Source organism: Dipodomys ordii, unplaced genomic scaffold (genome assembly GCF_000151885.1).
Source record: "Dipodomys ordii isolate 6190 unplaced genomic scaffold, Dord_2.0 Scaffold33, whole genome shotgun sequence".
NCBI lineage: Eukaryota > Metazoa > Chordata > Mammalia > Rodentia > Heteromyidae > Dipodomys > Dipodomys ordii.
Genome location: NW_012267249.1, coordinates 2,637,677 through 2,662,426, shown reverse-complemented (window position 1 = coordinate 2,662,426; position 24,750 = coordinate 2,637,677). Strand labels below are relative to the sequence as shown.

Sequence of the window (24,750 nt, the reverse complement as noted above, 5' to 3'; positions counted from 1 at the left end):
GAAGGCTCAGAAGTTGTGTGGCAGGTAAAATGGGGTAACTTACCTGAGTAAGGTTCCATTGCAGCTGCTGAGCTGGCTGAACCCCATACATCGTCTGGGGCATGGCTGCCATGCCTGCCATGTAGCCAGCCTGCTGGGTAGTCATCATCCCATTGGGCACACCCATCATTGATGCCTGCATGCCGCCCATATAGCCCCCAGGCATGGCCATGGGGGCAACCATTCCAGAAGCTCCTGGCTGAGCTACCATGCCCACTGGCGGGGGCATCATGCTTCCCATGATGCTGTTAGGTGGTGTAACCCCAGGGAAGCTGGGGTAGGCGGTGGGATATGCCATCTGAGCAGGAGCCATGAACATTGCTGCCAGGAGAGGATACAATGTTAGCCTAGACTCACTGACCACTCCCCTTTCTAGTTAGACATTTTCTTTTTTTTGGGGGGGGGGGTCCGGTCATGGGGCCTGAACGCTGTCCCTCAGCTCTTCAGCTCAAGGCTAGCGCTCTACCACTTTGAGCCACAGCGCCACTTCCAGCTTTTCTCTTTTTGCTTATGTGGTGCTGAGGAATCGAACCCAGGGCCTCAGGCATGCAAGGCAAGCGCTCTACCACTGAGCCACCTTCCCAGGCCTAGTTAGACATTTTTAAGACTACTCAACTCAGAATACTGTTTTACACAGCAAAGCATTTAGACAGATTCTCTAAAAAAACTTGCTATGGTTTACCTGTGAAGCCACCACTATTTGTTTCAGGGGCCATATTCAGATTTCAAATCTCACTTCATAGAGGTGTGATGCCAGACCACAGATATATGGCCCTGAGTTACATTAATATCTATCTTCTAGTGCTTTAACTTCCACCAATAATGTCATGTACAGGCTTGTTTGCTGTATAATGTCCCAGCTCCTAGAGACCTGTACCTTGTCACAGCAAGTAATACCTGCACGCATGTCTTCATGTGTGTCCCTGGCACACCCTCATGACTATGGACTCTACCTTGGGCAGGTATCTGAGGCGTCTGGGATCCATAGAGTGAAAGGATGGAGTCCTTAGACAGCTGTTTCTTGCCTATTTCTTCGGATTTGCTCCCTGGCTCTGGAAACAGGTTCAGGTTCTCAGGAACAGAGCCAGCGCTCCCTGCAGTCGGCATGGAACCTACAACCTTAGGGCAGAGGGCAAGGGGAGAATCAGAATGGTCCTTACTTGGGGGGATAGGGGGGAGGTCTCTGTGATGACCCTCACCTTTCCAATAAGAACCAGCAGCTCACGTAAAGATAGTATCTGACAAGTTGTCATTATATATTCAAAAATGTGATAGCTAGCCGGGCGCTGGTGGCTCACGCCTGTAATCCTAGCTACTCAGGAGGCTGAGATCTGAGGATCGAGGTTCAAAGTCAGCCTGGGCAGGAGAGACTGTGAGACTCCTATCTCCAATAATCCACCAGACAACCGGAAGTGGCGCTGTAGCTCAAGTGGTAGAGTGCTTGCCTTGAGCTGAAGAACTGAGGGACAGCGCCCAGGCCCAGAGTTCAAGCCCCACGACCAACAAAAAAAAAAAATGTGATAGCTAAGCTCTGGTATAATTCTACCTTCTTCTGCAAAATGATATGATTTGGTAGGGAAAAAAAAAACTGTCTATAAGTGATAAAGTACAGAGAACTGAGTTTAGATCCCAGTAAGGCCATTTACCAGTTGTATGACCACAGGGTAGTCCCATAACTTTTCTGAAATAATGTTTCCTCATCTAAATATATCTACTTTGTGGGGTTCTGAAGATTTGAAATTATTAGCAAAATATACAAAACGCTACACAAGAGACACCTCGCGCTGCTCCTGCCACGCTGCAGGCATCACACTCGTGATAATCATGATAGTTCAAGTCTTTCATGTCCTCAGTACCTTGGCAGGAGCTCACACTGAAAAACTGACCCAAATTATAAGCCTTTATAATATGATAACTTCCCATTCAAGCCCATTCAAGGAGCCACACTTTGGGGACAGGAGACAAAATGGTATAAAGTAATTAACTGTAAGCTGTGACAGAGATGACACAACATTAAGGGAGGAATCAAGGAAATCCAAGTCCACTTCCACCAAAAAGCATGACTCAGTTCTATGATTAAGTGATCATCCTTTCCAGAATGTTCTTTCATCCTAAAAAGCACAAAAGACTCACCTTTCTGGAAACTGAAGAAGGGGATGAAACAGAGGCCAAAAGATCTAAATCCTTCTCTAGGTTATTGCTGGTCTTACTATTTGTAATGGAGCAGGCCACAGGAGCATCTAGAAAGAGAGATCAAGTTAAAACGTAGCACTGCTTAGTAAGACCACACTATTCTTCTATTCTAAACAACAGAGGCCTGGAAATCTACTCTTATGGACTCACATAGCTTGAATGGAACTTCTCAAAAGAGGCCTTACCCCACATTCCCAAAAGAGTTCTGGGGTACTGATAGCCTTGCTGGCAGGCATAGGGCAGAAGAAACCCAAACCTGAAGGCTATGTTAGCACCACAGCTGGGGCCAAGATGGCTCCCTTCTTGCTATTTGATGGCTAAGGTATTTAGAATTCATTTTCAGAGAATAATGAATGATACAAAAAAAATTACATTTAAGGGAAGGGGAAACAAAGGAGGAGGCTACAATGCTTGATAAGAAATGTACTCATTATCTTGCCCATGTAATTGTAACCCCTCTGTACAGTATTTTCACAATAAAAATGAAGTAAATAAATAAATAAAATACATTTAAGCAGCCAATAACCTAAACCAGCAACAGAGAACTAAAGTGCAGCCACCAGAGCTGACAGGGGTAGAAAACAGGTTTGCTTCCTGCAAATAGCAAAATCAAGACTTCAAAGGGAAAATGAACACAAGGTCATTTCAGAACTGATCATACATGGAAAATTAAGGGATAAGGGCAGAAAAGTAGAGCACAAGGAAGTGGCAAAAGGCTCAAATGTGCTTTCTAGTGAAAATGCTAATTTTTATTGAGTGCTCAGTGAGCCAGGCACAGGATTAGGATTTTTTATTTGTTTTTTTTTTTTTTTTGTCAGTTATTGGGCTTGAACTTAGAGCCTGGGAGCTGTCCCTGAGCTCTTTTGTTCAAGGTTAACAGTCTACCACTTGGAGCCACAGTGCCACTTCCAGGTTTTGAATGGTTAATTGGAGCTAAGAATCTCACAGGGACTTTTCTGCCCAGGCTGGCTTTGAACTGCGATCCTCAGATCTCAGCCTTCTGAAAAGCTATGATTACAGCATGAGCAACTGGCTCCCAACAGGCCTAGGATTTTTAGAGGCATTACATCACTTAATCTTTTGAACAACACCTTCAAAGTGAAGCCTTTTATCATCCTCACTGCACAGTTAGGAAAATATAGAGATGTTAAGTAAACCACACAAGGTCTCAGAGATAGTACATGGGGGTTCTGGCTCCAAAGGCCATGCTCTTAACATACACTGGAATCCCATCTCTATCAACCCTCCCAGGTCACTGAGTAGTCATCAAATGTATAAGTTAATGAAAGTTGAAAAGCCTAATTCTTACCAAGACCCAACAAATCCATGACAGGTGCTGTGGATTTGGGGGAACTTTTCCGAGGTAGCTGTGGATCTTCTTTTTTCTGTGGCTAAGGTAAAAATACATTATATAAAAAAATCAAGCAGATGTTTCTAGCTGTTTCCCCCCCCCCACTCCCACTTTCTACTGTAAAGCCACAGGTATTCTTGTGACTGGTGTTATTCAAAGACAGTTACCAAAAAAACAAGACTCAGGAAGTGCCAGCAATTATGAGTGCTTAAACTAGAGCAGCAGTGAGAAACAAAAGTATTGTCTGTATTTGGTTAGCCTTTTGGACAAGAGGTATCTGCTCTTCCTGAAACAAGAACAACCACTTAAGAGGGGATCCAACAGAAGCAGCATTTTTTTGGGGGGGAGGGGGAGGGTTGGTCATGGGGCCTGAACTCTGGGCCTGGGTGCTGTTCCTTAGCTCTTCAGCTCAAGGCCAGCACTCTACCACTTGAGCCAAAGCACCACTTCCAGCTTTTTCTGCTATGTGGTGCTGAAGAATCAAACCCAGGGCCTCATGCATGTAAGGCAAGCACTCTACCACTGAGCCACCTTCCCAGTCCCAGAAACAGCAATTTTTGGTCACGGGAAAATCAAGGATAAAAACAGGTATCTAATTATATAAGAGTCAAGAGCCAATACATTTCCAACAACTTTTTTTTTTTGGTCAGTCATGGGGCTTGAACTCTCTGGGCCTGGGCACTGCCCCTCTACCACTTGAGCCACAGTGCCACTTCAGGTTTTCTGGTGGTTAATTGGAGATAAGAGTCTCATGGACTTTCCTGACTGGCTTTGAACCACCATCCTCAGATCTCAGCCTCCTGAGTAGCTAGGATTACAAGCATGAGCCACAGGTACCCATCTTCCCGCAACCTTTTGGTGGCTAACATCTGTAATTGTAGCTACTTGGGAGGCTGAGATTTGAGGACTGGACTTGAAAGCCAGCCAGGGAAGCCAAATCTGAGGTTCTTATCTCCAGTTAACCAGCCAAAAGAAAAAAGAAAAAAGTGGAGGTGAAGCTTAAATGGTAGAGTGCCAGCTTTGAACAGAAAAAGCCAAGTGAATGTACAAGGCCTGAGTTCAGTACTGACACATAAAACAAACTAAAGATTGCCAATTTATTTTTCCACTATTCCTAACAACTTTGTCTAAAGACAACACATTTCACAGTGATGATTAAAAAACAACGACAACAAAACTCTTAAGCAATAGTTAAAAATAGTCCTCTCCCAAGATTCTAAGTTCTTTTTTTTTAGGGGGGGGTCCGGTCGTGGGGCCTGAACTCTGGGCCTGGGCGCTGTCCCTCAGCTCTTCAGCTCAAGGCTAGCGCTCTACCACTTAAGCCACAGTGCCACTTCCGGCTTTTCTCTTTTTGCTTATGTGGTGCTGAGGAATCAAACCCAGGGCCTCATGCATGAAAGGCAAGCGCTCTACCATTGAGCCACCTTCCCAGCCCTCTTAAGTTCTTACTAAGTTTTTACTAATAGATTAACAGGATGTCCTGGGAAAAAGAAGTCAGTGTGGCCTGACTTCTGACTGCTCTTAACTGCAGAAGGAAAGTGAGGCACAGAAGGTCTAGCAAGGACTGGGAATGTGGCTTAGTGGCAGAGCACTTGCCTAATATGCATGAAGCCCAGGCTTAATTCCTCTGTACCACATAAACAGAAAAAGCTGGAAGAGGCACTGTGGCAAGTGGTAGAGCTCTAGCCTTGAGCAAAAGTAGCTCAGGGACAGTGCCCCAGGCCCTAATTTCAGGACAAAAAAAAAAAAAGTCTAGCAAGGGAAGTACTAATGTAGAAGTAGAATCTGTTCAGAAAGTGTCACATAGCCGGGGTATTCTGACATGGATGCACAGACAGAACAGATGCAGTCCCAAGCCCCAAAGAGAAGTGGTAGAAAACACACCAAGCTGCAACAGGCAATGGGGAAGCAGAAATGGCAGCAGGCAACTTAATCTGCACATAGGACCCTTTTATCAGGTACAGCGATCCAATATGTATCATCAATTAGCCATCAAGCCTTTGGCCCTTGTTCTCACAAGTAAACTCCCCAAACCATCTATCCACAAGGCATGCACATTCCCACTTACCATTTTCACTTTCTCAAAAACAACAGGTTCCATTTTTTTCTCTGGAGCTGCTTCAGTCCCTCTTTTCCACTTGTCATCTTTCTCTTTCTAAAATGATTTAATAAGACAATGAAGGTCTTAGCATTACTATGATTAGTATATCAGAGGCCTCATGTTACTAGTTCAATGAGTTACAATTCCAGGCATCCAAAAAGGACACTAACGTCTCTACAGGTGCAGGAGTATGACAAACCGGGGAGCGTGTCTTGGTGGGGGGGAATGGGAGCTGACCACTTCTACATTAGAAAATGGTATATGATGAACACCCTCACACATCCTTAGCACTGTCCCCTAGGAACCCATTCATGACTCTTGAAGTTTCCAATATAGGCAGTGTACAAGGCTTAAAGGTGTGCTGTCTGTTTATAAGCCCAGTTTAACTGGCTTACACTTTCACCCTTATCTTGGTATTTTATTAAGTAAGCTCGTATTCGGCTTATTCACTGTATAAATTTAATCACAAGCCCTCTCAATATTCATCACCTTTTTTTTGAAAGTCAGAAAACAAACCTTAATTTAAAGATTAATTCTAACAACAACAATTTTAAAAAAAGGATTCTAGGAGTCAGTGGCTCAGGCCTATGACCCTAGCTACTCAGGAGGCTGAGATCTGAGGACCACAGTTTGAAGCCAGTCCAGGCAAGAAAGTCCATGAGAGTTTTACCTCCAATTAACCACCGGAACTGGAGTGGCTCTGTGGCTCAAAGTAGTAGAATGCTAACTCAGACAGTGCCCAGGCCCTGAATTCAAAACCTACAGCTGACAAAAATAAATAAATAAAAATAAATTTAAAATGAAGTAAATAAGCAACTCTTTTATAAAAAGTCAGTTTCTTTTTCTTTAAAATGAATGTTTTCTTTAGCAAATACTAATTCTTGGCTTAAAAATTTTTTCATAGAAAAAAATTTTCATAGAAATTTAGAAGAAAATCTCAGCATAGCAAATCAAAAAATTTAAAATTGTTTTTTGGGAAAGGAGATTTTCCTTCTCAAGATAAAACTTCTAATGAGTTTAAAAAGCTTATTTACTGGGGCTCAGTACTCCAGCAACATAACTATGAATACACAGCAAGCCTCCCCTACTCCTACCTTCTAGATTACCTTTTCTGACCTCATCAGATTTTATATTTCAGTCACAAAGAACAGAGTATAGTACAGACCATTGTTTTCTATAAATAAAAGGAAATGTGTTCTTCAGTTCTAAACCCTTTTTGATGAAGCCATCCATACTATAGCTATACAAATAGGTTAATACTTTATAGGGGCAGTTACTATAATTGACAAGTCTTTTTTTCTGGATGACTGTGAAGTAAGAATCCTACACACTAAGTTAAGAGGCCATTATTTTTCCCTAAATATATACAATAGTTATATTTACTTGCCTGTGTGTTGAAATACACTACTAGTTAATGCCACTTTTACACAACTTCCAAAGATCAATCTGGAACTGATTCCAAGTAGCTTAACTTTTAATTACCTGTGAAGGCTTAGAGAGCTCCATGTGAACTTGGTGATTTAATATCATCTATTAAAGTAAGTAATTAGAATAGAGAATGGATGAATGGATGGATGGATACCTGTGCTAGGACTGGAGAATTTCCTACTCCCTATACTTCTGTGACTACAGAATAGGATCTTGTCAAAGGCTGTTTAAAGGTCTACCAAGGGTAGGGAATATCCAGCCTATAGGCTGAATAAGACCTTTGAAATCATTTGGCATTTGGTAGATGTCAGTTTCTGATGACCTATCTGCTACCTGCTGCCTCTGTTGAGACCTCTTACAGCCTGAGAATGATGTTATAATATCCACATGGCCCTTGGCAGAAAAAAAGGACCTCATTCCTAATTACATTTATCGCTTCTTCCTTAGTCATCAATAATGGGGCCTATTTTCTTCTTTCAGAAGCCATGTTACATTTTTGCCTGCATGTTGTACTTACCCTGGGTAAGATAATACTATTTCAGACTTGGAAAATGGTAGTCTCCCTTTGACATTCCTCTCAGGAGCAAGAAAGACTAATAACCATTTCAAAGGGAGACTGACAAACTGATAGGGAAGTACACATTGGTGAAACTGAAGGCAACTGATAATTTAATTACTCTTGCTTCTGTTGACTTCATTTTGTGTGTTTGTGTGTGTGTGTGTGTGTTTGTATGGTGTACATGCACATATATACTGACACACACACACACACACACACACACACATTACTCTACTTGGCCTACTATGCCCAACATATTCCTTACAAGAATTTGGAGATGGGCTGGGAACCAGTGACTCACATCTATAATCCTTGATATCAGTGCTAGGTAAATTAAATTGGCAGCTGAGGAAAAAAGCAGCATGTGGTATTCAGGCAAGGGAAAGGTTTATTTGTAGGTTTCTTCTGGTCAAGTTGGAAGCCCATAAAGCAGGAATAAAAAGAGGGTTAAAACACAGCCAGACCATGACTTATCAAGACCAGGGGTGGAAGAAGGTATCTCCACACCAGATGTGGATGTGACCTCAGGCAGGGGGGTGGGGGGCAATGACTGCCTCCAAGTATACCAGTTATCTAGGTGACGTAGATACTGGGTAGAAACTTAACCAAGAGGAGGGAAGAATCTGCTCTGCCTTCCCAGGGTGGATCTTACACTCAGGAGGCTGAGATGTAGAGGACCAAGATTCAAAGCCAGTCTCAGCAGGAAAGTTCACCAGACTGTCTCCAATTAATCATCAAAAAGCTGGAAGTGGAGCTGTGGAAGTGCCAGCCACGATTTTTTTTTTTAAAAAGCTGAGCATGCCAGGCACTGGTGGCTCAAACTTATAATCTTAACTACTCAGGAGGTTGAGATCTGAGGATTACATTTCCAAAACCAGCCTAGGCTGGAAGTCTGTGAGTCTAGGAAGTCTATGAGACTCTTTTCTCCAAACACTAAAAAGCTGAAAGTGGAACTACAACTCAAGTGAGTGCTAGCCTTGAGCATAAAAGCACAGGAACAGTGCCCAGGCTGAGTTCAAGCCCCAGGACCAGCATACACACACAAAAACAGCTGAGCAACACCAGGTGCTAATAGCTCAGGCCTGTAATCCTAGCTACTCAAGAGGCTGAGATCTCAGGATCACCATTCAAAGCCAGCCCCAGCAGGCAAGTCCTTGATACTTTTTTTTTTTTTGGTCCAGTGGTGGGGCCTGAACTCTGGGCCTAGGCGCTGTCCCTCAGCTCTTCACCCCAAGGCTAGCACTCTACCACTTGAGCCACAGCGCCACTTCCGGCTTTTTTCTTTTTGCTTATGTGATGCTGAGGAATCGAACCCAGGGCCTCAGGCATGCAAGGCAAGCACTCTACCACTGAGCCACCTTCCCAGCCCCAAGTCCTTGATACTCTTATTTCAAATTAACCACCAGAAAATGGGAAGTGGCACTGTGGCTCAAGTGGTAGAGTGTTTGCCTTGAGCTGAAGAGCTGAGGGACAGTGCCCAGGCCCAGAGTTCAAGCCCTATGACCAACATCAACAACAAAAAGCTGAATGAAAAGCTCAAGGCCCTGAGCACAAGCTCTGGTACTGGTACAAGCTCAGGAAGGAAGCAGGGAGGGAAGGAGGGGAGGGGAGGGGAGAAAGGAAAGATGAAAAGGGAGGGAAGGAGGAAAGGAGGGAAGAAAAGAAGGAGGAAAGGAAGGAAGGAGGGAGGGAAGGAGGAAGGGAAAGACGGAGGGAGAGAGAGAGGGGGGGGGAGGGAGGGAAAAAGGGAGGGAGGGAGAGAGGGAGGGATCGCTTTGGAACTGGGAATCACTAATATCTTATATATAGAACAAGGCAAAGAATTCACTTGTGGTTTGCTTCGCCTATCCCTAAGGTAAAAGTTTGTCCTTGGGTATTGTATGGTATTGACTCAGTAAGTGGCTTTTCTCTACTTTTGCATGTATTAAGTTGTGGTTCAGAGTATTTTGTGTGTGTGTTTTTTGTTTTGTTTTGTTTTTTTGCCGGTCATGGGCCTGAGCTCTGGGTCTGGGTGCTGTCCCTCAGCTCTTCAGCTCAAGGCTAGCACTCTACCACTCGAGCCAGAGTGACACTTCCGGCTTTTTCTGCTTATGTGGTGCTGAGGAATCAAACCCAGGGCTTCATGCATGCAAGGCAAGCACTCTACCACTGAGCCACCTTCCCAGCCCTGGTTCAGAGTATTTTAATACTCCACTGATACTCTATTTTTTTTTTTTTTGGTCAGCCATGGGGCTTGAATTCAGGGCCTGGGCAATTTTGCTCAAGGCTAGTGCTCTACCACTTTGAACCACAGCACCATTCCAGTTTTTGAGTGGTTAACTGGAGATAAGAGTCTTTGAGGACTTTTCTGCCCAGGCTGGATTTGAACAGCAATTCTCAGATCTCAGCCTCCTGAGTAGCTAGTATTACAAGCTCTTCAAATTCTACCCTAATTTGATTACTAAGCAAATTATTTATTATGAATAACATTTGAAAGATTAGCTTGGTGAAGGTAATAGCTCAAGCCTGTAATCTTAGCTTCTTATCTCCAATTAATTATCAGAAAACCAGAAATAGAGCTGTAGCTCAAAGTGGTAGAGTGCTAGCCTTGAGCTAAAAAAAAAAAAAAAGCTCAGGGACAGCACCTAGGCCCTAAATTCAAATCCAACCAAAAAGAAAAAAAAAAAAAGATTTGAAAGATTTACAACTAACCCTAAAGGCATTGATGTCCAGACTTCGGTCCATGTATTTCTTCTTCTCATATTTATCTCGAATAAACCCCTCAACAGCTCTGCAAAAAAAGCTTATTAAGGATTAACCAAATAACTCTCAACAGTAAGAATATACAAGGTCAACTTGTAGCCCATGGAACACTGCTCTTCTTCCCTACGTGACTCCTGTCTCTTCATGTACAGTTTATTTAGTGAAAATCTTGAAATGTTTCCCTCAAGGTTACCACAAGGAATCATTATTTCCTGAGTGATGACAACCTTCAAACTGACATCAGAGGTGTTTGTGGCCATTCTAGAATATAGGGAAAGCAGACAATGATCTGGTTTTTTTTTTTTGGGTCCGGTCATGGGGCCTGAACTCTGGGCCTGGGCGCTGTCCCTCAGCTCTTCAGCTCAAGGCTAGCGCTCTACCACTTGAGCCACAGCACCACTTCCGGCTTTTTTCTTTTTGCTTATGTGGTGCTGAGGAATCGAACCCAGCGCCTCAGGCATGCAGGGCAAGCACTCTACCACTGAGCCACCTTCCCAGCCCCAATGATCTGTTTTAAATCCCTTAGCTCAGTGGTCCTCAAACCAAGACAACCTAAGTACTCATCCAAAACATAAACACTGTACAACTACTTAAAAGATAATAAAAAGTAATTTTTAAAAACATAAACACTTCTCTCCCATTGCCACATTCTAACCAGTAGCTCTTCTGTGGAACCCTATACCTGTATTTTCCAGGTTCTACCTGAACCCACCAAAAGGTAAATAACATGATGGTTCACAAACTAAAAGAGAAATAATATGAGGTTTAGCTTCTGTTTAGTTTCTATCTCCTGTTAAGGGGATAGCCTGCCCCCTTTGGGTAAATGCTCTACCACTTGAACCACATCCTCAGCCCAACAACAGTTAATTCTTTTACATCAGACATAAAAAAGGCAATAAAAGTGAATAGCAAGCTGGACTCACACCTGTAATCCTAGCTACTCAGGAGGCTGAGATCTGGGGTAATGGTTCAAAGCCAGCCTGGATGGGAAAGTCTGTGGGACTCTTATCTCCAATTAACCACCAGAAAACCAGAAGTGGTGTTGTGGCTCAAAGTGGTAGAGTACTAGACAAGCAAAAAAAGTTCAGGGATAGGGCTGGGAAGGTGGCTCAGTGGTAGAGCGCTTGCCTTGTATGCATGAGGCCCTGGGTTCAATTCCTCAGCACCACATAAGCAGAAAAAGCTGGAAGTGGAGCTGTGGCTCAAGTGGTAGAGCACTAGCCTTGAACTGAAGAGCTGAGGGACAGCGCCCAGGCCCAGAGTTCAGGCCCCACAACCAACAAAAAGAAAATAGCTAGAGGCCCCTTGACCCGACCAAAAAAAAAAAAAAAAGTTCAGGGACAGTGCCCAGGCCTTGAGTTCAAGCCTCACAAATGACTAAAAAAAAGAAAAGAGAATGAAAGTTTTGTTAATTGCTAGGGTTCAACAGAACCTATTTAAAAATAGCAAAATTTTTAAAATTAGCAAACTTTTTTTAAATCAAATAATAGTTTCAGAGATCTAAATTTTCCCATTTCATGGAAAAACTCACAGTAGAATCACTGTGGTCCCAATTCCTGAGTTTTCCAGATCTCAGACAATTCCAGCATCAGCAAGTATACAGGTGTTTCTTCTGTCTTGGTTGCAAGAAGAGAGGAAAACTAAAGGCCCTACACTAATCCACATAAAGTGGCCCAGGCAGACCACAGGTCTAAGTCTTATTGGCCCTCACTAAACATCCAATAACACTCAGCCTTCTAAATTGCTCCAGAAAAGATACGGGTCTATCTGAGGTCGTCGAAAGGTCTCAGGAAGATAGGCTTCATAAAGTCGGTTTGCCTTTCCATTTCCCATCTCTTGCATGCACTGCAAAGACAATGTAGAAAAATGGACTGTCAGATTGAAGAAGAAAAACTTCTCATCCAATTCTCCCATTGTAAAAAGAATCAGTTTAGAGCAACAGAACCAAGATGTGAGCTTATGCATGTTGGTTTCTAATGCACGATTCTCTCTACTCTAGTAGGAATTCCCCATCATTTGCCCCAAGAGCAAACTTTCCCCTTTTCATGAGTTTTTTTTTTTAAGAAAAGATTTGTCAGACAAGGTACATTTAATTCAGTAATAATTTAACATTTCATTTAACATCCAAGATACATAGCTACCAATGAAAATGTGTATCTGGCATGCAATAATGGGCATTAGTGTAAAATTTACTTTTTTTTTGGGGTCCGGTTGTGGGGCCTGAACTCTGGGCCTGGGCGCTGTCCCTCAGCTCTTCAGCTCAAGGCTAGCACTCTACCACTTGAGCCACAGCGCCACTTCCGGTTTTTTTCTTTTTGCTTATGTGGTGCTGAGGTATCGAACCCAGGGCCTCATGCATGCAAGGCAAGTGCTCTACCACTGAGCCACCTTCCCAGCCTACTTTTTTTTTGGGGGGGGGTCGGTTGTGGGGCTTGAACACTAGGCCTGGGCACTGTTCCTGACTCTTCAGCTCAAGGCTAGAGCTCTACCACTTGAGCCACAGAGCCACTTCCAGTTTTTCTGGTGGTTAATTAGAGGTAAGAGTCTCACAGACTTTCCTGCCCAGGCTGGCTTTGAACCATGGTCCTGAGATCTCAGCCTCCTCAGTAGCTAGAATTACAGGCATGAGCCACCAGCCCCTAGCTAAATTTTTACTATTAGTTACCCTATTCAATTCTCTTACCAACGAAGATATGCTTCTCTTTAGGCATTTGAAATACACCCCTTAATCCAGTCTTGTCTTAAACGTGTCATCCTCCTGCCTCTGCCTCCTGAGTGCTGGAATTACAGATACGCACCACCATACCCAACTCGAAGAACTTTTTCTTCCTTTTTTTTTTGCCGGTCGTGGGACCTCTGGGCCTGGCCGCTGTCCCTCAGCTCTTCAACTCAAGGCTAGCGCTCTACCACTTGAGCCACAGTGCCACTTCCAGCTTTTTCTGCTTATGTGGTGCTGAGGAATCGAACCCAGGGCCTCATGCATGCAAGGCAAGGACTTGACCACTGAGCTACCTTCCCAGCCCTTTTTCTTCCTTTTTTTGCCAATCCTGGGGCACTGTCCCTGAGCTTCTTTTGTTCAAGGATAGCACTTTACTACTTGAGTCACAGCACATTTGGCTTTTTCTGTTTATGTGGTACTGAGAAATCGAACCCAGGGTTTCATGTATGCTAGGCAAGCACTCTACCACTAAGCCACATTCCCAGTCCACCAACAACTTTTTAACTCTTCGAATCTCCCAAACCCTTAAATTAGATACCTCCGTGTTATATAATCTCCATTAAATACAGTAATGTGTAACTGAAAAATGCAACTCATCTTTTTAGAACTTTAATAATCTATAAATACAAATTTCTGAGCCAGTTTCTGATAAAGAATTACTCTGCCTGTAATCCTAACTAATCAGGAGGCTGAGATATAAGGATTGCAGTTCAAAGCCAACCCAGGAAGGAAAGTCTGTGAAACTCTTAGCTCCAATTAACCACCAGAAAACCAGAAGTGGTGCTGTAGTTCAAAGTGGTAGATCTCTAGCCTTGAGCTGAAAAGCTCAGGAATAGTGCCCAGGTCCAGATTCAAGCCACAACTTGGAGGGAGGGGAGAATAAATATTATTTCCATCACCAACTTCAGCAACTTTTTTGGGAAACCTCCCTTTCCACCTTCCAAAAAGGGGACAAGGAGTTTTAATTAAAGAGTTTCAGTGAGCTGGGCGCTGGTGGCTCACGCCTGTAATCCTAGCTGCTCAGGAGGCTGAGATCTGAGGATCGCGGTTCAAAGCCAGCCCGGGCAGGAGAGACTGTGAGACTCTTATCTCCAATAAACCACCAGAAAACCGGAAGTGGCGCTGTAGCTCAAGTGGTAGAGTGCTTGCCTTGAGCTGAAGAGCTGAGGGACAGCGCCCAGGCCCAGAGTTCAAGCCCCACGGCCGACAAAAAAAAAAAGTTTCAGTGTAGGAAGGGAATAAAGTACAATGAAGCTACATCAAGGCACAGATTTAGGCCAGCTAGATCATTAATTTATTAAATGCCTTTCTCCCAGTCTACCAGCTAAACAGCAAGTAAGATTCATATGTGCAATTTTATAGTAAAATATTGGAATATATCTGCGATTTGAAATTTTTGGGTTTTTTTTTTTTTTGCTTTGTTCTTTGACAGTGCTGGAGATTAAACTCAGGATCTGATGTATGCTAGACAAACACTCTATTACTGAGCTGTATTACCAGCCTACAAGGATTTTGTTTGTTTTTAAGTGACTACCTATAACTGAAACTACAAATATTAGGTTTGTAAATAGCAAGAGTCTTAAAAAAAATGGGAAGTTCCCTCTTAATGCCTTAATGAACCCATGGAGTCCTAGACCATAAGTTGTTTATAGTTTTTGTTTTTTATTGTTGTTGCTTTTAGAGCTGGTCCTGGAGCCTGAACTCAGATCTTGGGTGATGACTCTGAGCTTTTTTACCCAAGGCTAGCACTCTAACACTTGAACCACAGCTCCACTTTTGGCTTTTTGGTGGTTAATTGGAGGTAAGGGTGTCATGGACTTTCCTACCTGGAAAAATAAGATGTAGGTAGAAACAACTTGTATTTTAAGTAGAAAGATAAAAATTTCTCTTAAGGTGTAAGAACGTTGCCTTCATCCCCACATTGACTGTAGTTCTTTGGAAATTACTTTTACATGGCTATATGGGAGCAGTTGGCTCTCAGTGTAAGTACCTGAATCTGTTCTTGAGTCCACTGGTCGAGGTTCACCGATTTTACCCTGGATATGTGCACCCCCAGATTCCTGTGGATTCCAGCACATCGAATGCAGATAAACACACCGATGTTCCAGGAGGCCCATCGTGGCCCTGTGAAGGTCAGGAACAGGATAATCAAGTACAAGTTGCAACAATAGTCAAAGGCCCAAACTGCAATATTTAGACTATAAAGCAGAGTAATCTGCTAGAACAAAAGTGAAAGAATATTTACAATCACCTTTTATTGTTTTTAAGTGTGCACACAGAAACTTTTAGATTATTCACAGTTGTACAATAATCAGTACTAATTCCAGAACATTTTTATCACCCAAAAGAAATTCCAAACCTTTTAGCAAGTACTCCTCATTAGTCCCAAACTTTACTATCTAACTCTTGGCAACTACTTATCTCCATTCTCTATGGATCTGCCAATTCTGGACATTTAATAGAAGTAAAATTGTACAATTACGTGGGCATTTGTGCATGGAACAGTTTTATAGAGTTCTGATGAGTGCTGAAATGTAGATGCTATAATAAAATGCTACTTGTAGAAAAATTCTACAAGGGGCTGGGAAGGTGGCTCAGTGGTAGAGCGCTTGCCTTGCATGCCTGAGGCCCTGGGTTCGACTCCTCAGCACCACATAAGGAAAAAGAAAAAAAGCCGGAAGTGGCGCTGTGGCTCAAGTGGTAGAGTGCTAGCCTTGAGCTGAAGACCTGAGGGACAGCACCCAGGCCCAGAGTTCAGGCCCCACGACCGGACCCCCCCCAAAAAAAAAGAAAGAAAAAAGAAAAATTCTACAAGAGTGGTACAAAGCCATGTGGAATTCTACTTATCCTAGAACCTTACATGAATAGCCCTCCTTCAAGAGACTTTACAAGGTGGGCCTGGATTCAGTTTTCCTGTTAGGAAAAAAGATACAGATAGGGCAGGCCAGCTCAAAGCTCAACCTGAAACAGAAAACTATCCTCTCCTCCCCTTCAGACCTATAAAATATGCATCCACATTAACTTAATGGGATCCTCTCTCCTAGGGCTTGTGTCCCCCTACTTTATCCAACCATGGGATTATCTGGATTGAAAATTGCTAAGTAACCCAATTATTTGGATCTTTATTTAAGCAGAGAGAAATCTCAGGCATGAATTTTAATAAACTGTTACAGAATTCCCCCCATCCCTTGCCAACTTTGCTCACTGTAATAATGATCCTGGAAAAATTTCAAACTCCTCTGTATAATTTTTATATAGCAGTGACCTATTTTTTACATGATACCTGACAAAGACTGAAAACTCTAAAATAATTCCTTCTCCATCATTCCACAGAAATTAACCACATTGGGCTGGGAAGGTGGCTCAGTGGTGGAGTTCTTGCCTTACATGCACGAAGCCCTGGGTTTGAGTCCTCAGCACCACATAAGGAGAAAAAGTCAGAAATGGTTGTGGCTCAAGTGGTAGAGCACTAGCCTTGAGTTGAAGAGCTAAGGGACAGTACCTAGGCCCAGAGTTTAGGCCCCACAACCAACAAAAAAAAAAAAAAAAGGAAAAAAAATTAACCACATAAAATAAGCATAATATCAGAAGTTGAGGTTGAAATATAGAGGTGAAAGGACATTAATTGATTTTCTATCAAGATAAACAGAAATAACACTTCTTGTTTTTGGCATAACACTTTAGCTCTACGGAACACAGACAATAGTTTGGTTAGTGTGTAGAATTTTGAAAATTTTTCTGTTAGCATGTATTAGTTTTGTAGGGGAGTTACATTGTGAAATTTCCATACATATAGCGTACCTTGATCAGTAGCTTATGGATTTGTTTTTGTTGGGTACTGGGGTTTACTAAGCCATGCCTCTAGCTATTTTCTTTTTGTTGGTCATGGGGCCTGAACTCTGGACCTGAGCACTGTCCTTCAGCTCTTCAGTCCAAGGCTAGTGCTCTACCACTTGAGCCACAGCGCCACTTCCAGCTTTTTCTGCTTATGTGGTGCTAAGGAATTGAACCCAGGGCCTCATGCATGCAAGGCAAGTGCTCTACCACTGAGCTACTTTCCCAGCCCGCCTCTAGCCATTTTGTGTGTTATTTATTTCTTGCTTCCTGCCAGGGCCTATGGGTAGAAAGTGATCCTATTTTATGCTTCCCCCGTAACTGGAATGGGAGGTATGTGCCACCATGCCCGGCTTCTTCCATTGAGATGGAATCTCAAGGACTTTTTCTGCCAGGCTGGCCTGGAACCTTGATAATCTGAATCTCAGCTTCCCGTGTAGCTAGAATGACAGGCATAAACCACTATGTCTAGCTAGTGGTTGAGAAGGAGGTGTTTAAACTTTCCTGTGTGTACTGGCCTTGAACTGTGATTTTCCTGATCTCAGCCTCCCAAATATCTAGGATTACAAGTATGAGCCACTAATGCTTTGTTAGCCTTTGGATTCTTTTTGTCTTCTTGTGCTGGACCTGGAGCCTGGACTCAGGACCTAGGCTTTATCTGTGAGCTTTTGTGCTTAAGGCTAGTGCTTTACCACTTTGAGCTACAGTCCATTTCCTAGACTTTGGATTTTAACAGAATTTTTAATGAAGTAATGCTAGAAATTCTGTGGAAAAATTACGGTTAGAAATTTGAATCCACAATCATTATAAGCTGAAATTTTTTAACCAAAACTAATGCTACTTTACAATGGCCAAATACAGAAGTGTCAAATCTTTCTTATCACCACCAGGTGATGTTCTCTGCTTGAAATGTTTTCCCAATACCCATTGCTATTGTCTTGGTAGGCTCAGATTTATCTTCTAAAAAGATCTTTAATCCCTTCTGACCCCTAGGTGAATTTGCATAATTTTCCATAAAACTAATAAGCATGCAAAGATTCACACTTCCTTCTAGTGGTTGGGTGCTACACAAATGCAACAGAAAGAACCTGAACAACAACAACAAAAGGCACTATAACTCATTCACATGTGTAACCCAACACTATTTATTAAACACTACAGAATGCTGCTTTTTAGATAGGAATATGAAGTCAAATGTCAAAACCAAAACTGACTATCAGAAAAAATTACCTTGAATCCATTTCTTCTTCTGTTTTTAATTTTTGGCGCCAGGGTTGGGGGTGGGGGATCTTGGGGTTTAAACTAAGAGCCAGGGCACTGTCCAGTTAGTGCTTTACTACTTGACCTATAGCTCCAGCTCTTGGGTGGTTAACTGGAGATAAGAATCTCATGGATACTGCTGCCTAGGCTGGCTTCGAACTACAATTCTCAGTCTCAGCCTCTTGAAGAGTTTAGAATTACAGGCATAAGCTATGGGCACCCAGCTCATGTATTTTTTTTATATTTTTAAGGTATGTAACATGATGTTATAAATGTATAGTAACATGGTTAATATAGTAAACTGGACCTCATTTCAGTCTTCTAGAAAATATGAAATTTTAGCCAGGTGCTATTGGCTCATGCTTATAATTCTAGCTACTCAGAAGGCTGAGATCTGAGGATCGTAGTTCAAAGCCAGCCTGAGCAGAAATGTGAGTGACACAGACCCTTAACTGCAATAAAATACTCAGAAAAAGCCAGAAGGGTGCTGTGGCTCAAGTGGTAGAGCACTAGCCTTGGGCACAAAGAGGCTCAGGGATAGCACCTAGGCTCTGAGTTCAAGCCCCAGGACTGGCATAGAAAGAAAGAAAGAAAGAAAGAAAGAGAGAAAGAGAGAAAGGAAGGAAGGAAGGAAGGAAGGAAGGAAGGAAGGAAGGAAGGAAGGAAGGAAAGAAAGAGCGAACTAGGTGCTGGTGGCTCACACCTATAATCCTAGCTACTCAGGAGACTGAGATCTGAGGATCACAGTTCAAAGCCAGCCTGGGCAGGAAAGTCTAAGACTTTTTTTTTTTTTTGGGGGGGGGGTCCAGTCGTGGGGCCTGAACTCTGGGCCTGGGCGCTGTCCCTCAGCTCTTCAGCTCAAGGCTAGCGCTCTACCATTTGAGCCACAGCGCCACTTCCGGCTTTTTTCTTTTTGCTTATGTGGTGCTGAGGAATCGAACCCAGGGCCTCAGGCATGCAAGGCAAGGGCTCTACCACTGAGCCACCCTCCCAGCCCCATCTGTAAGACTCTTATCTCTAATAAACCATCAGAAAACAGGAAGTGGCGCTGTGGCTCAAGTGGTAGAGCACTAGCCTTAAGCTGAAGAGCTGAGGGACAGCACCCAGGCCTAGAGTTCAAGCCCCATGACCAACAACAACAAAAAAAAGATAAAAAAAGAAAAGGAGAGGCAGAGGGAGAGAGAGAGAAAGAGAGAGATGAAAGAAATTAATTTTAGGTAAATGCCTTTTTTTCCCTTAAAATATTCTTTAACAATATACTAACCCCCACCTGAGACCCTCTTCTGCTGTGTATCCTGTCCTGGTGTCATACACTCCCACCACACATAAAGGAAGAGGCCAAAAATCAACCAGGGGGTTACCACTCATTTGCCATTAACGCCAAGGAGAAAATGAGAAAAATATTGTCTTGAAGTTGAAAACAGAAAGAAATGCTGGCAGGCAATATTCTGAACAATTCTGAAAACAAAGGGGACAGACAAATGTCATAAACTGATAGTGAAACACTGATAGCACAACCCTAGAAATAGGTCACAGTGGTGTGAACATATTCAATGGGAGCCAGAGGACAGGCTGAAGAGCATTGTGTGTATCAGAAGTTACATACAGTCACTCTATACAAAGAACCCATGAAAATGAGGAAAGTACCTAGATCTGGCTAATTGATCAAAAACCACAGTAGAAAGTACCAGTCCAGTATGGTGAAACCTTGGCTTACATGGATGAATTGTGTGCATTTTGACTTGTGTATATTTGTAAAATGGAAAATATGTAAGTGATATTCAATTTATACTCAACTCCTGAACACATCTATCTACTGCCTCTCTGCTGTAAATTTCCCTTGCTGCTAAAACTATATTCTCATCACCAGAGCTGGCAGGACTAGTGGGGCTCTGAAGAACAGAGTTACCAGAAAGTTCAAGCTAATAGGATAATTACGGTTGTCTAGTCTCTAATCTGTGGAATTCCAGACAAATAAATGTCTAGGAGAAAACCATGAATAAACGGATGGCTACCCAGGTCTTGACCTGGAGCTGTTGGAAAGTTTTTCAACAGTCATGATAAGACAGGGGAGAAGGGCTGGGAAGGTGGCTCAGTGGTAGGGTGCTTGCCTTGCATGCATGAGGCCCTGGGTTCGATTCCTCAGTACCACATAAGCAGAAAAAGCTGGAAGTGGTGCTATGGCTCAAGTAGTAGAGTGCTAGCCTTGAGCTGAAGAGCTGAGGGACAGTGCACAGGCCGAGAGTTCAGGCCCCATAAGCAGCAGGAAAAAAAAAAAGAAAAAGAAAGAAAAAAAAAAAACAGGGGAGAGACAAATCTCTTCACCTTACCTCCAAAGTTCGTTGAATATACCCAGAAACTTCTAGAATCAACATTTCTACCTAGATCTTCTAGTCTCTCACTTGTAAGTATTCATTCTCTTGGTACTAGTTATTGAGTATGTAAGTCTCAAGTACTTTATCTGCTAAGTACCTAGGGTATAAAGGCAGAGACAATCTGGGCACCAGTTGCTCACACCTGTAATCCTAGCTACTCAGGAGGCTAAGATCTGAGGATTCAGAGACAGCCTGGGCAGGAAAGTCCATGAGACTATTATCTCCAATTAACCACCAGAAAACTGATTGTGGCACTGTGGCTCAGGTGGCAGAGTGCTAGCCTTGAGCTGAAGAGCTCAAGGATAGTGCCCAGGCCCAGAGTTCAAGTCCCACAACTGATAAAAAAATAATAAATATATATATAAAATAAGGCAGAGACAATCAAGATGAATTTTTTATTTCAATAAAAGTGTACTAAAAACCTGTATAATCTCATACACGAGGTAAGAAGAATGTAAATTGGTACCAATTTCCTAAACATCATATTTCAATGGGGCTCTCAATCTCTCCAAATTTGGTTACATAATTTCCCATTTTTCTCTATCATCAGTTATACCCCACCTACTCAACTGCATCAAACTTTTGCCTGGTACTGGGTCTTGAGGCCTGGATGCTGTGCTGTCCCTCAGCTTTTTTGCTCAAGGCTGAGGCTCTACCACTTGAGCCATACCACCTCTACTTTAGGCTTTCTGGTAGCAAACAAGATATAAGAATCTCATGGACTCCTGTCTGGGCTGGCGTTGAGCACAATTCTCACATCTTAGCCTCTTGAGTAGCTAGGATTACAGGTATGAGCCACTAATGCCCAGCTCAAAACACTCTTATTGTACTATCTCATTTTTTGTCAGATCTCAACATGACAAATCTGTAAAACTGGCAAGGGAATGTATTCATCTTTGAAATCTCTCTTCTTCAATCCCCACATCACCATGACCACAATTATCTGCCAAACTAATAGCCCTTCTCTTGGTCTATACTATACTACTATTCTCTAAATTTGGTGACATAATTGCCTAATGTCTTTGCATTTTTGCAATCTCTTCTTCCCAAAACTGAAATCAAATTTTCTCTTCACAAAATGGCCATCTTGAGCACTTTGCAAAGAAAACCCACCTTGACACTTTTCCATAGCAGACTTCCTTCTATGATTGCTGGATTAAAGAACAAAATCTGTAACGTGGTTCTTATGTGTCTAGTACATGCCCAGGTTCCCAGCCTCTCAACTCCTAAGAGGCCAGAGTTCTTTCATTTCCTCAAGGACACCAAGTAGTTCTAGTTCAGGCCTTTGTACACACTGCTCCCAATTTCCCCAGCCACCAAACACCACTTGAAGCCAGGCCAACTTCTCTACATCACAAGGGTCTCAGCTGAAATATTTGTTTCTCAAATGAGCCTTTCCTAGGGCTGAGGATGTAACTCAGTAGCAGAGTGCTTGCCTAGTATGTATAAGACCCTATGTACCACTTAAAAAAAAAAGCCTTTCTTTCCTCCTCAATCTGCAATCTACCACAATCTATTTTCCACTTTTTCTTTTTCTTTCTTTTTTTTTTTGTCTGTCATGGGGCTTGAACTTTGCGCTTGGGCGCTGTCCCTGTACTCTTCAGTTCAAGGCGAGCACTCTACCACCTTAGCCACAGCGCCACTTCCGGTTTTCTAGTGATTTGTTGGAGATGAGAGTCTCATGGACTTTCCTGCCTGGGCTGGCTTTGAACTGAGATCCTCAGATCTCAGCCTCCTGAGTAGCTAGGATTACAGCGTGAGCCACTGACACTGGCCTGCTTTTCTACATTTTAACATGGAGAATTTCAAACACAGAAGAGCAGAGAAAATTAATTTTCAGCTTTGGAAATAACCAACCCCAGGGCCAGGCATCGGTTCAAGCCCTACAACTGACAAAAAAAAACCCAAAAAACAAACAAAAACCCCCAAAACTCCTCATCTATCTCATTTCAATCATATTCCTATTTATTCATTTTCTGTTAGTAACAAACCTTAAAGATGTAAGCCCCAAACATAGCCCCTTTCACTTGTATATACTTAAGTCTGTCTATAAAAGATAAAAATGGGGGGCTGGGAAGATGGCTCAGTGGTAGAGCACTTGCCTTGCATGCCTGAGGCCCTGGGTTCGATTCCTCAGCACCACATAAGCAAAATGAAAAAAGCTGGAAGTGGCGCTGTGGCTCAAGTGGTAGAGCGCTAGCCTTGAGCTGAAGAGCTGAGGGACAGAGCCCAGGCCCAGAGTTCAGGCCCCACGACCGGACCCAAAAAAAAAAAGATAAAAATGGGCTGGAGTTGTGGCTTAAGTGGTAGAGTGGCATCTAGGAGCAAAGCAATGCTGAGCAAGTATGAAGCCTATGAGTTCAAGCCCTGATATTATGAGCTTGTATTAGTTTTGAAATGAAAAATAATGGTAAAAACCTATGTCTATGTTTTTCTCCAACAGTGCTGGGGATCAAACCCAGAAGCTCATACACTCTAGGGAAGTTCTCTACCACTAAACCATACTCCCACCCAACAGGAAAGATATTCTAATAACAAAACAACTGTCCAAGGCTCCTTACTGACTATCAGATAATCAGTAGGTCCTGCACAAGACACATAAAGGCCACCAGTGGCCTGCACCTTCACCTGCTGAGCAAGCTTCATTGTGTAATAGGCTACACATTCACATAGAGTACTTTGCCTATGCCATTCTTTCTCCCTAGAATGTCTTTTTCCTCCATTTCCTGCACAACTTCAAAATTCAGCCCACATCACCTCTTTTATGAGGCTTTCCCATGGAATAAATCTTGACCTTCTCTACAGCTAAAAGTAGTTGTATATTTTGCTCTTCTAATATTTAATAACTTACTAAAGTCAGTAATTTACAGGACTCTTGCCCTAGTCAAGGGGTGGGAAACTCTGGTGCACATCATTTGGTATATAACAGGACAAGCACCTATGGTTCTCACCAGTTTTCCTTGGCTGCTCTTGTGCTGTATGCCTACATTAAAAATTGTAGACGGCCAGGTGCCAGTGACTCACCCTTGTAATCCTAACTATTCAGGAGGCTAAGATCTAAGAATCATGGTTCAAAGTTGCCTGGACAGGCAAGTCTATGAGGCACTTATCCCCAATAAATCAAAAAACTGAAGTGGAGCCGTGGCTTAAGTGGTAGGGTGCTAGCCTTGGGAGAGGGGGGGGGAAAGCTTCGAGACAGTGCATATGCCCCTAGGATTGGCAAAAAATGAAATAAAAAATAAAATAAATAAAAATAATGATTCTATATGGCCAATGAATAGTAAGTATCCAAACAACACCATCAGAAACAAGGTTCCCTACCCCTGCTCTAGACACACCTCTTTCTCTATAAAGCAAGAACCACAGCCTTCTTCCATTATCCCAAACATTTAGCACAAACTAGCAATGAAGATGACACATTATAAATACTCATTAAAGGAACTCATTAATGAGCAACATAAAAGCCTATCATTTTTCCTGTTCTGTAAAATGAAGGGAGTAGTTTCCAAACACCCCGAAGGCTACTAAATAGGATGAACTTACTCTGGCAAGGCTTCAGAAACAGAACTAGGACCAATGAATAGAAGCTGATCTTAGCACACTCTGGGGAAGAATTTTCTAACAATTAGGTGTGTGAAAACAAATGCAGCATATCCAGAAATAGTAAAATCCCTGTAGGGGCAGAGGCTGGCTGAGTAATCCGCTTTCAGCAATGGTAGAGAAATGATGATCACATATTAACCCAGTGGATAACAAGCTTTAAGGGCCTTTCTACTACTACAGTTCTAGAGGTGAAATTTTGCACGTCCCTTCCCAAGTCAGTCACTGTAACAACATACTGTGCAAAACAGGGAAGAAAAGATTTATCTTCGTTCACATTTTCAGAAGTTTTAGTCTATCAGGGCAGGAAGGACATTGCCAAGTGGGCAGCTACATCATGGTAGCCAGGAAGCAGAATGCCTTGTGCTAATGACCTACTTCCTCCTTTTTTTTTTTTTTTTTTGGTGGTGGTGGTGGTTGTGGGACTTGAACTCTGGACCTGGGCTCTGTCCCTGAGCTCTTCGGCTCAAGGCAAGCACTCTACCACTTGGTAGTTAGTTGGAGATAAGAGTCTCAGGGAGGGCTGGGAAGGTGGCTCAGTGGTAGAGC

The 24,750-nt window shown here is 42.8% G+C and overlaps 1 protein-coding gene across 1 annotated transcript in view; it reads right to left on the bottom strand.

Moving 5' to 3' along the window:
- Positions 1-24,750, bottom strand: part of Smap2 (small ArfGAP2) — a 32,318-nt gene that overhangs the window by 2,021 nt on the left and 5,547 nt on the right. Inside the window, exons 2-9 of the mRNA XM_013016950.1 lie at positions 15,123-15,256; positions 12,173-12,258; positions 10,363-10,441; positions 5,652-5,738; positions 3,542-3,623; positions 2,173-2,279; positions 993-1,158; positions 44-360 (exon numbers count right to left, since the gene is read on the bottom strand). Coding sequence (XP_012872404.1) covers positions 44-360; positions 993-1,158; positions 2,173-2,279; positions 3,542-3,623; positions 5,652-5,738; positions 10,363-10,441; positions 12,173-12,255 — 921 coding nt within the window. The 5' untranslated portion in view covers positions 12,256-12,258; positions 15,123-15,256. The remainder of the gene's footprint in view (positions 1-43; positions 361-992; positions 1,159-2,172; positions 2,280-3,541; positions 3,624-5,651; positions 5,739-10,362; positions 10,442-12,172; positions 12,259-15,122; positions 15,257-24,750) is intronic.